Source organism: Cicer arietinum, chromosome 2, assembly GCF_000331145.2.
Source record: "Cicer arietinum cultivar CDC Frontier isolate Library 1 chromosome 2, Cicar.CDCFrontier_v2.0, whole genome shotgun sequence".
NCBI classification, from domain to species: domain Eukaryota; kingdom Viridiplantae; phylum Streptophyta; class Magnoliopsida; order Fabales; family Fabaceae; genus Cicer; species Cicer arietinum.
The window spans coordinates 36,071,928-36,086,208 of record NC_021161.2 but is presented as its reverse complement, the minus strand read 5'-3'; the positions used below and the strand labels follow the sequence as shown (position 1 = coordinate 36,086,208).

At 32.7% G+C, this 14,281-nt stretch overlaps 1 protein-coding gene across 1 annotated transcript; it reads right to left on the bottom strand.

Annotated features, from left to right (window-relative positions):
* Positions 1-236: 236 nt before the first annotated feature.
* On the bottom strand, positions 237-7,799 carry LOC101500600 (ubiquitin carboxyl-terminal hydrolase 17-like). The gene is made up of 11 exons (XM_004490381.4): positions 7,060-7,799; positions 5,142-6,063; positions 4,973-5,061; positions 4,373-4,458; positions 4,107-4,269; positions 3,898-4,018; positions 3,560-3,717; positions 3,057-3,141; positions 2,769-2,978; positions 1,395-1,456; positions 237-1,028 (listed from the first exon to the last, which is right to left on the bottom strand). The coding sequence occupies exons 1-11, from the start codon at positions 7,371-7,373 to the stop codon at positions 416-418; spliced, it is 2,823 nt and encodes a 940-aa protein (XP_004490438.1). The 5' UTR covers positions 7,374-7,799; the 3' UTR covers positions 237-415.
* Positions 7,800-14,281: the final 6,482 nt, after the last annotated feature.

Here is a 14,281-nt window from a genome sequence, read left to right as displayed (position 1 = left end):
GAAATTATTCATAAAAGAAAGTGGCCAAAAATAAAATAAAAATCATATTAAATAATGAGATAATAAATTACATCAAATGATACATAAAACTTAGAAATATCTAATTAATTATTTTTAAGCCTTATGTATCTTTATGTTCACTTTTTACTAGTGGTAATAATAATAATAATAATAATAATAATAATAATAATAATAATAATAATAATAATATAGTATAAATAAATAAAACCGTAATAGAAAAATAAAAGTATAAATAAGATAATATTTTCAGATTATTTATGTAAAAAGTAAAATAAAAAATATTTTTAAAATCAACCTGTAAAAATATTGCCACCTGCAAGAATACATAGTAAAGAGCATGCTCTTTATTATTTATTACTAGGGGCTCCCAACTTTTGTATGGTACTGAAATATTTCAATCCGTTCTTTCTCTTGCCTTTCTATATGATACACCAGAATTTATATGACTAAAATGGTTAGATCCTTCTCTATGAAAAGAATCAGTTTCCCTAAAACTACTACTACACCTACTTGTATCTAATTTCCTATGCTCTATATTTGTGTTAAGATGCAAATGAGAAGAAATACCACCCTCAGTCCTTTCAACTTCTACCGGTCTGCGCCTGCACAAAAGACCGTCAATCTCTGCCACACCTGTGGAGGATGTGCCACCCCCGCCGCCTCGTCCTGAATTACCAAAAATGTAATCAGCAAATTCGTCGGTACCGGTTGAATCACAGGTGCTATCGGTGCTGCAAGAACATTCATCGGAGGTGTTGCTGATTAGGGATGAATTATCACTTGATGAGTCTTCTTCCAAGATACTTTTCATGTGATGAAACTTTGAATGGATGGTTTCTAAGACTGGTATATCGTAAGGAGAAACAGGACTAGTCATGGCTTCGGTGGAACCAGAATCTGAAGATGTGTGTTTGTACTTCATTGTGATAGTTTTTCCATTGACTTTGCTTTTTGAATCTGAGGACACTATCATGTCCCTGATTAATCTAGGGGCCCTAGGTGAGCACCTGCAAGGTGGTTCATGCAGTTAGAAGCAGATAATACAATTAAAAAATATTTAAAAAACCTAGACAATATAGAAAAAACAAGATATTAGCGCAAAAATTAACATACAAAATAGATAGGTAACTCCCCCCATCTCATATTATAAGTCATTTGATATGTCGTTTTATAATATCAAATTATCAACGAAGTTTCAAATACTTTTTTCTATTACAATCTTAATCATTATTAATGTCTCCTTTTCCATTCTTGTAATAAATGAGTAAGGGATAGTTTAGTACAATATACAATATTTTTTATGAAACCTATAATATTAATTGCATTTATTAATTCATGGATCAAAACCTTATTTGACTTATAGGGAGTAGTACCTTGCATAAAAAAGCATGTAGGCGCCTCTCGTTAAGACTGTTTCCAATTCAACAGGCATCACCTGTAAGATAAATATGAGAGATGGTTATATGAGTTCAAGGTAATAGCTGCAGTGCAAATATCAGTAGATAAAACATAGTAGTTGTCATTATTCAGAAACACAGCTTTATATGAAAAAAATCCATACACACACTTTGGGTCCAACATTAGTATCCTCGGGGATAATTATCAAACTTGATAAATCTTGTCAAAGAATTTAAACAAGGTCCGAACTCAATCTAAAATTTAGCTCGTAAAGTCGGGACTACCTCTGCCTTATATGAGCACTGTAATTTAGCCATATACCCTGGGCTATGGGCTGGAGCATAGACGAGTGGGTGGCCCAACAATAGATCTAGGAAAGGCTCTTATATCATTTTAGAATTTGAACTAGACCTAACTTATGCCCAAAAGATAATCATAGATGTGGAGTTGTGGACTGCCTAGGCCTCATAAGTAGATTGTCAAACTTGAGTTTAGATAAAACCCATGAGCCTAAAATTATGAGTAGTTTAAATAATAAATAAAATACTGAGTTCAAATCCCCTTTAATTGTAAAATAATCATCATTGCAACTTTAATTAATAATTTTCTTCTTTCCCATTTAAAAATATGTAGAATCATAATCTCATAAACTCCCTATTGAAATCATGAAGATAGGTTCAACCATGAGTTTTAACACTGAAAAACGAAGGTTCTCAGTAGCAAACGGACTATGAAAGCTTTTATTCATGGACCTTTCTGCGTCCCACCTTTATTTATTTTTACATAGCAAGCATTTTTGGACTGGCTTATGTGGTGAAAAAATAATCACTTTTTCTGACAACTATTGAAAAAATATTTCCCCCAATAACCTTTCACCTGTGCTTAAGGTAGAATGCTGATTTGAAGACATGTTCATACATAGAAAATAGGATTTATGTTTGGAATATAGAATATTGAAGAGCAAATTTACCGGGGGTTCATGGACAAAAACAAAGGTGTCGGACAGAATTAAATATATAGAGAGAATTGACGGAGATTGAGGGAGATTTGGATTGAGAGGATCCAAACTCGTGCCATACATCTAACCATGTATTTACCATTTGTCTACCTTACAACAAAAGGTTATTATTCACAGTTCTATTTTTTGCCATGGTTAAGATTTATGTTTGGACTTGATTATAGAATTAATGATTTTGTATTGTATAACTACAGAATAACATTTTAGCTTATAAGCTTGTCAAGAAGGACCACTAATTAAAAAAGCATAAATTCACAGAAACACATTTAAGAACCAAAATAGTCTGCTCTCAAGAATCAAGATATGCAAATAAATGGAAATTAACACATACCACACTGTCATCAACCTTGAACCAACTGTTTTGGAAATTCTTCACATAGCACACATAGTGACCTGAATAAGCAGCATTCCCAATATCCAAGTGTACAATGACCCCGTACAGCCTGTATATAGCCAAATCACTAGTACCACTCATGAAAGGTGCCAAGTCAAGTATTTCAGGAAACCGAATTGGCTTATTAAGCTTCCCAAATTTTCCAGACTGCAACACGAGTAAAAACAATTAGATATGTATACAAGATAGGTGGCAAAATCTTTTCCTTGCATTTAATTTATATACCCGAAATCTCTTCAATGCAATTGTAAGAACATTAGGTGCCTCTGAAACTGCCATTTTCTTCTTGGCCTTCTCATAAGATTTACATCTGTTTAACATGGAAGCAGTTGATCAATAATAAGGAAACTCCTTCAATGGCAAAACTTTGAAAGACACATGATTAACACAACTATGCCGAAGATTTTAACAATATAACACGATGAAAAACTTAAAAAGAAAACAAATGGAGGACAACAATCATTAAACAAGAATACAAGCGAAAAGAAACAATTTAATCAAAGCATGAATAACAGGTTTCGACTTCCAAGTTCCAATGAAACTGTTGAACACTATCCAGATAGCCAACGTATGATTTTGGTCCCAAAAGAAGTAGGCCATGAACAAGCAATTAAAACCTCAGTAAGATTTTGATACATGCCATACAATAAAAATCCTAGCAGACCTTGATGGACCAAATTAATCATGAGTATGATATGATAACATTGGAAATTACCAAAAGCTCCTACCTGACACAGTGGTACTTGTTTTCTCCATCCAGAGTCTCAGTGCTTGTAAACTGTTTAAGGGCCTCCTCCAGGGATGCTATCTCCCCTTCTATCTCAACAGTCAAATCCATCATCCTTTCTTGACGCTCAGATTTCCCTCCACATTTCATGCATTGTATCTGCAAACATATTATTAGATTTATTTCACTGCTTGGATTGGTGAATGCCAGTTTATACAGTAATAGCATTATGTATTTCAAAAACAAGCCAACACTGTGTTGAACCTACAGGGTGGAATGGTAAAAAACCATAACAGATAGACACATATTATAATTTTCAGATAGAGAAAATAAGATCACCTTTGATCGCAAGTAGCCTCCAAATGTAAGACCCAGTAAATTAGTTTGCTCTTTCAATGAGTCTGATGCATTAACTCTGCATTCCATAAGACAAACCGATTGCATTGTTTCAACCACATGCCTGTGCACATGATTCGTTAACTTCGGTAAGATATATATAACAAGAAAAATGAAATATCAATTTACATATTCAAAGATGTAAATCACACCTTAGAAATTCATGTGCATCTTCTTCTCTTCCATTACCAAGTTGACTTCCAATATTCTGTAGTTGAGAGAGTATGCCTACAGGTGAGAGGGGATATTTTGTGTCTTTCGATTTCATAATCAAACTTTCAAACTCGCATGTGAAACACCATTTTTTATTTACACCTGAAATTGGCATGAGAAATTAACATCACCGAACAGTTACATATAGTAATCATGTAATTTGGCATGTGATAATTCAAATATGAAACTGTGATTGCATACATACATGATTTAGAATGAAGTCCTTGAAGCAAATATGCAGTCAAGGGAGGTGTAAATACCAAGCACTGAAGTACAGCATTCGCATAACAGCTGCAAAATGGTAGTAAAATTATGAAAATAAAAAAGTAAATCCTAAAAAGGGAAACTAATAGTAATTCGACAAGAAAACTCTACAACCTAACTGTTGTAAGTAACTTACTTTTGTAATTATTTCAAATGAATGGTAGTAAAATTATAAAAATAAAAAAGTAAATCCTAAAAAGGGAAATAATAATTCAACTAGAAAACTCTACGACCTAACTGTTGTAAATAACTTATTTTGTAATCATTTGTAATAATTGTATTTTTTCCATTAATCAGACCAATTAGGATTAGAATAGTCTATTTAAACAACTTAGTGTTTGTATCCTACTCACAACTTTTGTAACATATCAGAAAAACATTTTTACATAGATCAATCAAGGTGAAGGAAATATAAGATTCTTATGGCAAAGAAAGAACAAAATACGAAGTCAAGCTGTTACATTGCATCATAAACATATTAAAATCAATGCATATAATGCAAATATTATTTATTTTTCATGAACAACTCATTTAAAATTACCTGTTTCCTACATTTGTAAGACCAAATGGTTGAAACTCCACTCTGTTACAGTTATAAAGCTTGACAAACAAATCATATGGAAAAAGACCCTGCAGCAACAATTAAGAGACTGTAAGAAAAACATTTCCTTCAGGCAGAGTAGAGCATAAAAGATATGTTAAAAAATAACCTTGTCACTGTATTTTCCCACAACATCACTCCCAACAGATACTGAAAACTGTTTAGACAAATTTGATCCTCTAAACTGATCAGCAACTTTCGGAACAGATGTTTTAAGGCAATCCTTGGAATTTGGAAAACAGTTAGCAGCCTGAGATGAATTTCGGGTACCATTATTCATACTTTTTGTATTGTAATGTAAATGCTCATCTTCAGCTTTAGAAACAAATTTAGTATCAGCAGATGTCTGTGGAAGATGGCTAATTTCAGCAGATCTCAAGGTGCTTCCAGGGTTGATCGTAACATGATTTGATACCTTAGAGCCAACAGTGTGAAAGCTATGGATGCTTGAAACATCTACACAATGTGAAGAATGAAGATCTTCATTCTCAGAAGATTCTGATCCGGCATTTGGCATGTTTTTCTCAAGAGTGCAATCCCAAAATCCAGAAGGCACTTTTGAAGGCTCTGTTGTATCCCCTTTCTTCATTGTCAAACCCGGATTAACATTTGATGTGAGCTTAATCTCTTCTTTATTTAATTTAGGCATTGTAGAAAAGCCATGAACTGAGTCATCAACCAAACTAGCAAACTTAGGTGACAATGGGATGGTAGCACCTATGCTATTACCATTAGTTTTTATGTCAGAGATGTCACACATATGGTCAGTACAAATGTATCCCTCGGATCTCCCATGCTTGTTTGAGATGATACTCTCACAAACAGATGAATCATCAGATGATTCAGAATTAGAACCTGTGATATTTTCCTCTGCAAGAGACTCAACTCTTTCATTGATTCCACGATAGTCTGGTTCTGCTACCTTCTTACCAATATTGCTTACCAGATCATCAGTCTGATGAGTTGTGCTGGGAGGATGGCATTCTTCTTTGTGACCTTGACGCCAATGGGCAATTTGGCACTTACCAGAACTGAAATACACAAAAACAAGATAAATATAGAAGAGTGGCAGAGGAAAAGTAATAAATGGCAACTCAGTAATATGCTAGTCAAGATTATTCACCAAATTATGCAAGAACACAAAATCCTACAACTATGAGCATATGAAAAGTTTCAACATGATTACTCTCTCCATTCCAAAATTTTGGTGGTTTTACGGTTTTTGCTTAAGCATTTGATGGATGAATATTTTTACCAAAATGCCCTTAGTTTTATCATTGATTTGTTATACAAATTTTCATATTATAGTTTTGTCAGTAATACCTAGACAGATAAATATATGAGCAGAGATAAAATAATTAAGAGTACAATAAGAAGAATACAAATAATTTAATAACAAAATTTATGGGTTTTCTTGGTACAACTTTAAAACAACATCTATGAAGTAATAGAGGGAGTATATATCTTGGATTTGGATAATCGGCTGCAAGTTTTTCTACGACATTCTCTACAATTTTCTATCTCTCACGTCATTTCTTTCTCTCTCATTCCTTTATTTTAATTTAATATTCTCTCTCCCCTAATAACCATACAACCTAGCTGTAGATGCAGTATTGCAGCAGGTGATCCAATTTGATATATCTTGGATTTCTAGAACACCGATTCTTTTAAGTCAAAAATACAATGCTAAATCAAAGATACAGAATGGAGGAGGGAGTGCACTAATATCATTAATTTGTAGAAACGAACAACCAGTTGTTGTTTGAATATTGATCACATTCAAAAACAAACTAAAAGGGTACAATGTGAATGAATTCAAACAAAGACTTTACATGCTTTCATATTGGCTTCAAATAAAATACACAAAACCCATTCCACATAAAGAAACAACACTTAAACCAAGAAATCGAAGACAAACATCATAAACATTACAACTTTAAAATTAAAAACCTTTAATTTAGCAAATATCAACAACATAAAAGAGAAATTTGAAACAATAAAGAAGCAATGGAAGACAAGAAACGCACCAGTAACGAACCGTTTTGCACCTCGCACACCGCGTCGTTGTCGGAGAGAAGCACATAGCACATTGATTATTCTTAGCGACGGAAACAGCGTCGTTTTCATACGAATTCGGAGCAACATATTGATACGAAGCTGCTTCCCGTTCAGCCCTAGCAGACTCCTCCGCCGCGAGAATCAACAATCTCTTAATCTCCTCCGCTCTCTCCTCGGCACGCCGCCACTTATGACGTATCAGAAACCCGATCGCCGGCAAGACGACGGAAACCGCAGCGACAAGGAGCAGAGTCGTAAACCCTAGATCCACTGTAACACGCATTTATGCAGAGAAAGAAACCAAATTGATAGAATCCCCGCCGTATTACGGCGGCGACGGTGACGATCACGGTAAAGAATTAACTGAAACTTGAAAGTGATTTCTGATCGATTATCAAGGAAGTGTGAGTTTGGGAATGAGAGTGAGAGATGCATGTGATGTAGCTAACACGCGCGTGTAACTGCGAGTGTTATTGGGATTGGAATTGGAATTTCCACGAAGAAGATGAAATGGAAATGCTGAAATTGGAAATATTTTTGAAACACTGATACACTATTGGGTTGTCGTTGCAGTTCCGTTGAAACATGGGAAAGAGGAGACAAATAGTTTTGTTTTTTGATTTGGAATACGAAACATGTTTTTACTGTTTTACACGACTTTGGTTGGAGAGAGAAATAGTAGGAAAGATAGGGAACGCATGCGGTAATTAATTAAATTGAATTAAATAAAATAATAAATGGTGTATTTATTATAAAGGAGACGGTTTGTTACGGAATTTAAGAAATTGATGATTGAAGGAAAGGAATTTTGTTTTTCCCTATACAGGAATTGTCTTCACTATTCTGATATTCCAATCACTTCGAGAGTTTAGAATCAATATTTGGGTCCCCCTTGGAAGTATCATCATGGGTATATATAATTATTACAACAGTGATTGAAAATTAAAGAATTTAATTACTTTATCTTCAGTCATATCTCATCTATCTCCATCTCAAATCTCATCTTTAAATTCACTTCAATAAAATTTCATCTTTAAATTTCGTCAAGAAAATATTATCTTTAAAAATTTGTGTAATAAATTTAAATAAATATTGTATATAATATGATATTAGCAAATATTATGTAAATATATTTTTTCTTAAAAATATACAAAAATACTAGTATTGAAGAAGAAAAAAAACTAGTATTATGATTGTTAGTAAAAAAACAATCCAAATAATCATAGAATAACTATGAGGTAGCCGAAGGAAACAGAGTCGAGTTTTTCTTAATCACATTAAATATTATATAATTTTTGTAAATTAAATTTAATAAAAATAAAATAACTGATGTAAATTTATAGTTTAAGTCATTTATTATAATAGAAAACATTGAGGACTCATTTGATATGATAAATTATTTCTTAACACTATCTTATCATGTTTCTTTAATTAAAAAGTTTATTATGAATTTGAGTAAGGAACAAGATAGAATATAAGAATCGTATTTTATTTTATTATCTTTATAAAATATAAAAGATTAAAATTTAATAAAATATAAATTAAAAACAATAATTTAATATTAAATTTAAAACTAAAATATTCATAATTATTTTTAAGTATGTATAATTCAAATACAAGGATTGTCTTGTCATTTTATATCATATAATAAATTATTCAAAATTATAAAATGCAAATATTAATTTAAATTTTAAAATAAATAGATTTTGTACGAAGGTAGTTTTTCAATAATATATATATATATATATGTAATTGGCTTGTGTAAAACACTTATAAACAAATAAATTAAATTTATTTAATTACTTGTGATTTTTAAACAATTAAAATTATTTATTTAGTAGAGTGAATAAATTTTTTAAATATAAAATTAATCTATTATTTATTTATTTGTTTTTAGTACTTTTTGTTAATTAATTTATAGTATTTAAAAGTATTGAAAGTTTATTTAAAAAAAATAGTATATAATTGTTTCACAATGATAATTTTGTCATATAAATATGTTATATTTTATATCACGACATGATGAGGTATGTATCAACCACATGACACAATAAAATAATTTTATTGCATTTGTTATCATGTGCACATCAAACATGTGATATGATAATGTTTATTCTATCACTATCCTATCATATATTGTACATCAAACGAGGCTTAAGTGAGTGTGAGGAGTGGCTATCTTTTAGGAGTTGTGGTCGAGAGATGAGGAAGCCAGGTAAACGTGGAAATTATAGCAAAATAAAGAAAACTCTCAATCTCAGTGTTATAATCAAGTTAGTTTGAATAATTATAACTCTTACTTGTTTTGATGATAACAAAATTAGTTTGTTGGAACAGTTTAGTACACTAAATGTTTGATTAAGTGTGTAAGTCTCAAATCAAGTGAATTATATAGATTTGTATGTCTTATCCTCTGATAATTAGACGAAGACAAAGGAACAACAAGATTTCACTTCAATCCATTTTTCTAAGTCTGACGTAAGAATCTTGACACGCGCCTCCAATGACGCGAGCGATGCTCCATCTTGGCTAACTCGAATAACAGAAGTAATTAATGTTATGATTCTGGTGACTCTAGAAACACATGATATGTTCTATTTCAGTTGTCTTTGGTGAATGCAATTATGCTCTCTTCGTTGGCCTTTGACAGGTTTGGCAAACAAGTGGTCGTTTGTCTATGATAATGATATCATCACTTCAAGCATTTGATCGTCTTACTCTGATTTATGTTGTATCCTATGAAAGAAGTCAACACTTTGATGAAAGTCAACACTCCAAAAAAGATAAAACATTTGCACATCCTCTAATGAACATCTAGAATCTGTTACTTTTCTTAAGATCTTAAGACATGCTCTAATCATCGTATCCTCTGTTTCTCAATCGTTTTACCAAGATACGTTGAATCAATTACAAGGATCTATTTTGTAAAGTTTTTATGGAAAATCAATCTAAAAAGATATGATTTGAAACTTCTTAAATCATGCTAATTTATTGCAACCAGGAAAACGGCCAAAAACCTTAATTGATGTCTATAAAAGGATGTGTGTTTCTCACTGGAAAAAAAATGCACAAGTTATAAGCACATCTGCACTCTTGCCCGTAAGCATTCTTTTTCACTTTAGTGCTCAGAAAAGTTTTTGAAAGAACATATTTATAAACACTCTCCTACAAGAGCTATCTCAAAAAAACCTAAACCCTATTCGTTTGTAACCTAGCCCAATAGTGGTTGCCTTCTTTAATAGCTTGATTGTACTAAGCTAGAAGGTTGAGAAGATTGAACACATTTAATGTGACTAATAGGTGTTCAAGTATAAGTTCGATTCAATTGTGAATTATTGGATTAAATTCTTCTAGTTGAATAGACTATACATAACTATCATGTTGATAGTGAACCAGGATAAATTGGTTGTGTCTTTCTGCTCTATTCTTATTTATATGCTTTCTTTACTTCAGTTTAGCCACACAATTTTTTTTAAACAAGAAACACAATTCAAACCCCATATTTCTTGTGTTTCTTGTTCTATGCTCAGTTTATGCAAAAATTGTTGATTAGATCGGTTAAGACACAATCTTTTGTTGGCCAAGAGTCGTGGATGATCACATTTAAGTATGAGGTCTTAGTCTAAAAATACTCATGGTAATTATCAAATCAATTATTCACAATCTATTTTTTATTCACAATCTATCTTTACATTTATTTCACTTATGTTTTAGTTGGCTCTTACTTAGTAGACATTTTTCATCGCCTAATTTAACATTCTTTGGACTATTGAAGGAACAAACAACCAAGGGATAAAGTTCTTTACTTGACGTAATCGTTTGAATCAAAAGAATTACTTGTTGAGAGCTTTTTTAGTTGATTCTACAACTAACTTTCAAGTTTGCCAACAAATTTGGCATGCCCAGTGAGACCCACAAGTAAATAGAATTGCGAAATTCAATTCACTAGGTCACAACTATGTTTGGAGTATACATTTATGTTCTAGCAAAAGAATCAAAAGTATGGATCCTCCATAATCTTGAAAGAGAACACATCCTTCAAGACTTAATCAACCCTATACTTTGGGAATGCCTATCAGCAGCACTCCTCCCGTATAGTCAACTTTATCCCCCATAGTTAACTCACTTGAACTACCAATTGTAATTATTACATTATTCATTAAACAACGAATAATGTAAGTTGAAATACATGACATTATATATCAAGTATCTCATTAGTTGGTGGATTTTGTCAAACATAAGGGCCATAATGAGGTCCAACAAACTCGGGAAATTAAAGCCAAGAGAAATTCGAACACTTGTCCCACTTCGGTCGTATAGAGCCAACTTGGGTACCATTGTCTGATAGGTGTTGTTATACCAAGTCAACTAATCAATTCTATGATAGGACCTTTCACAAGTGCAGTCAAACTCTGTAAGTATAGAAGTACGCCTAAGAGGGGGGGTGGGGTGAATTAGGTGTTAGTAAATTTTCTTGTTTTTAGTGATATGGTAATCAGATTTTCTGAGTTTAAGAACAAGGCTTAATAAAAATTGCAGTAAGTAAATGAACATGTTAAGATTTATCCTGGTTCCCCTTATAACCAAGGGTACGTCCAGTCCTCTTGCACACCACAAGAGATTAATCCAATACTTGTCAGAAAATGTACAACTCCCACCCTGGGATTCTTGCTACAAAACTTCTAACAATACTTCTAAGATAGCACACCACTATCTTACTTGTACAAATGATACAATAAGGTTTGAATAAATCTAAGATGTGGTATATTGATAAACAACTCAATAGTAATTCAAGTACTTGAGAACTTTTAGAATGATATGAAAATCTAATGCAAGTACTTAGAAAAATCAGAATTTTGTTCAAAGTTGTTTAATGAAATAATTCAAGGATGGTTGATTTTTGATCTGAAGTTATGGGGTATTTATACTCCATAAAACATCCTTTAGGTTTGAATGTGTCTAAAATGTGGTATATTGATAAACAACTCAATAGCAATTCAAGTACTTGAGAACTTTTAGAATGATATGAAAATCTTATGCAAGTACTTAGAAAAATCAGAATTTTGTTCAAAGTTGTTTTGTGAATTTATTCAAGGATTGTTCACTTTTGATCTGAAGTTATGGGGTATTTATACTCCATAAAACATCCTTTCAGATTCGTGGTCATTGATCCAAGAGGTTTGATGAAAAATTACAATGTTCTATAGACATCCCAGATCTGAAAAATTGTAATGTTTCCAGGTGTGTTCGAATACAGTATATGTGTATTCGAATACACGTCTTTGTAACGTTCAAAAAATTCAAATTTTACATCTTGTTTTCGAATACACATCAGTGTATTCGAATACAGATTAATGTATTTTAGCCTCTGACTTAACTTGTATTCGACTACATATGAGTGTAGTCGAATACATTTGGCTACTGACTTAGCATGTAGTCGACTACAGATGGGTGTAGTCGAATACACTTGGCCACTGACTTAGCTTGTATTCGACTACAGATGGGTGTAGTCGAATACACTTGGCCACTGACTTAGCTTGTATTCGACTACAGATGGGTGTAGTCGAATACACTTGGCCACTGACTTAGCTTGTATTCGACTACAGATGGGTGTAGTCGAATACACTTGGCCACTGACTTAGCTTGTAGTCGACTACAGATGCGTGTAGTCGAATACACCTTTTAAAGTTTTGCTTCTGACTTAAGTTGTATTCGAATACAACATGGTGTATTCGAATACACTTATGCAAATTGTCAAAAATATGATTTTAAATGATTTGTTAATGTTGTTTTTGATTTTTGAAAACATGTTAAATGCATATGTAAATATGAATTGTTCTCATGTATTTGAACTATTGATTTGTATCATATACCTTTATATTTACTCATTTATTATTTGGATTTGGAAGCTCATTCAAGATGGTTTGATCTTCTTTTTGATCTTGCTGCATTGTCCATAGTTGGTGGTTTTGTCGTCATCAAAAACATGTAGTTTACATTCTCCCCCTTTTTGATTATGACAAAATGTTGTTGTGAAGAGAGTGTATTGTTGAAATCATTGCTCCCCCGTTGTATGTGATGATTTGAAAAAAATTGTTTTTGAGTACCTACAAGGTTTGAAATGCAACAACAACACCAAATTTTCTCCCCCTTTTGACATGATCAAAAAGAAGAAGAATAGAAAAGAAAAGGAGACATACACGTTTCGAGCATAATCATACACAAAAGACATATAAGGGAACAAGAATAGCATAAATGGAAAGTAAGTCAGAATATCATAGAAGTTAATACATAACATGTCCCGAAACGAGCAATACAAAATACACCAGAATTAAAACGACAAAGGAGTTCATAAAACAAATATCACAGTAATACATAATGCAAAAAGTGAACTTAGTACATAACTAAAGAACTTAATCAAAATCTGTCGGAATGTGGAAATGATCAAGTTTGTTTGATAAATTACTAATGTCTTGAGATAGTGCGTCATGATTGCGAGCAATAGTAGTTTCAATATTTGTGAAGCGAGTGTCGATAGAGGTGGTCAACTTGTCGAATTGAGTTTGGAAGAAGGTTTGGAAAGAATCAAGGCGAGTCATGATCATTTGATTGGAGATATAATCATCATCAGATGCAGTGTCCTCGCCATCGTCATCTCCTTGAGCAGCTGCGTTTGAGGGTCCAGCATTGTCCTCCGGTGCATCATCAGATGGTTGACCATGATCACCTTTATGCATAAATGCTTCAAGCTCGTCATTCCATATTATCCGCATGCTAGGCAAGACACCCAAATCCAGCATATTTTCTTTGGTGGGGGTAAACATAACTTCATCAGAGAAGTCCACACCAAAGTGTTCCAAAATCCGTGAAACTTCATTTGCATAGGGTAAGCCAATTGCCTCGCGAGAGCCAAACATAATAGATTTCACAAAAAATGCCCAATTAAGTTGACGACCTTCAAACATGAAATTCATAATTTGCAATTTAAACTCCGAAATTTGAGAGTAATTTCCAGCCTTCGGAACCAGAATGTAGCTAAGGAAATAGTGTAGAAGCCGATAATCAACAGTAAGATTTCCCACACCATACCGTTGCTGGGCATATTTGGAACCTGCCTGAGCTCTCTTTTGTTCCATGGTGCGTCGGTCAAATCGACAGAGGGAGACATACGCATCATACTTAGAAATATCA

Bases quoted from the DNA above. Each gene is read 5' to 3' on its own strand.
- LOC101500600 (XM_004490381.4), bottom strand. From the start codon at position 7,373: ATGCGTGTTACAGTGGATCTAGGGTTTACGACTCTGCTCCTTGTCGCT. The intron at 4,459-4,972 runs GTAATTTTAAAT...ACCATTTTGCAG, and splicing joins CTTACAAATGTAGGAAACAG to CTGTTATGCGAATGCTGTAC. The intron at 2,979-3,056 runs GTATATAAATTA...CTCGTGTTGCAG, and splicing joins TTGCATTGAAGAGATTTCGG to TCTGGAAAATTTGGGAAGCT.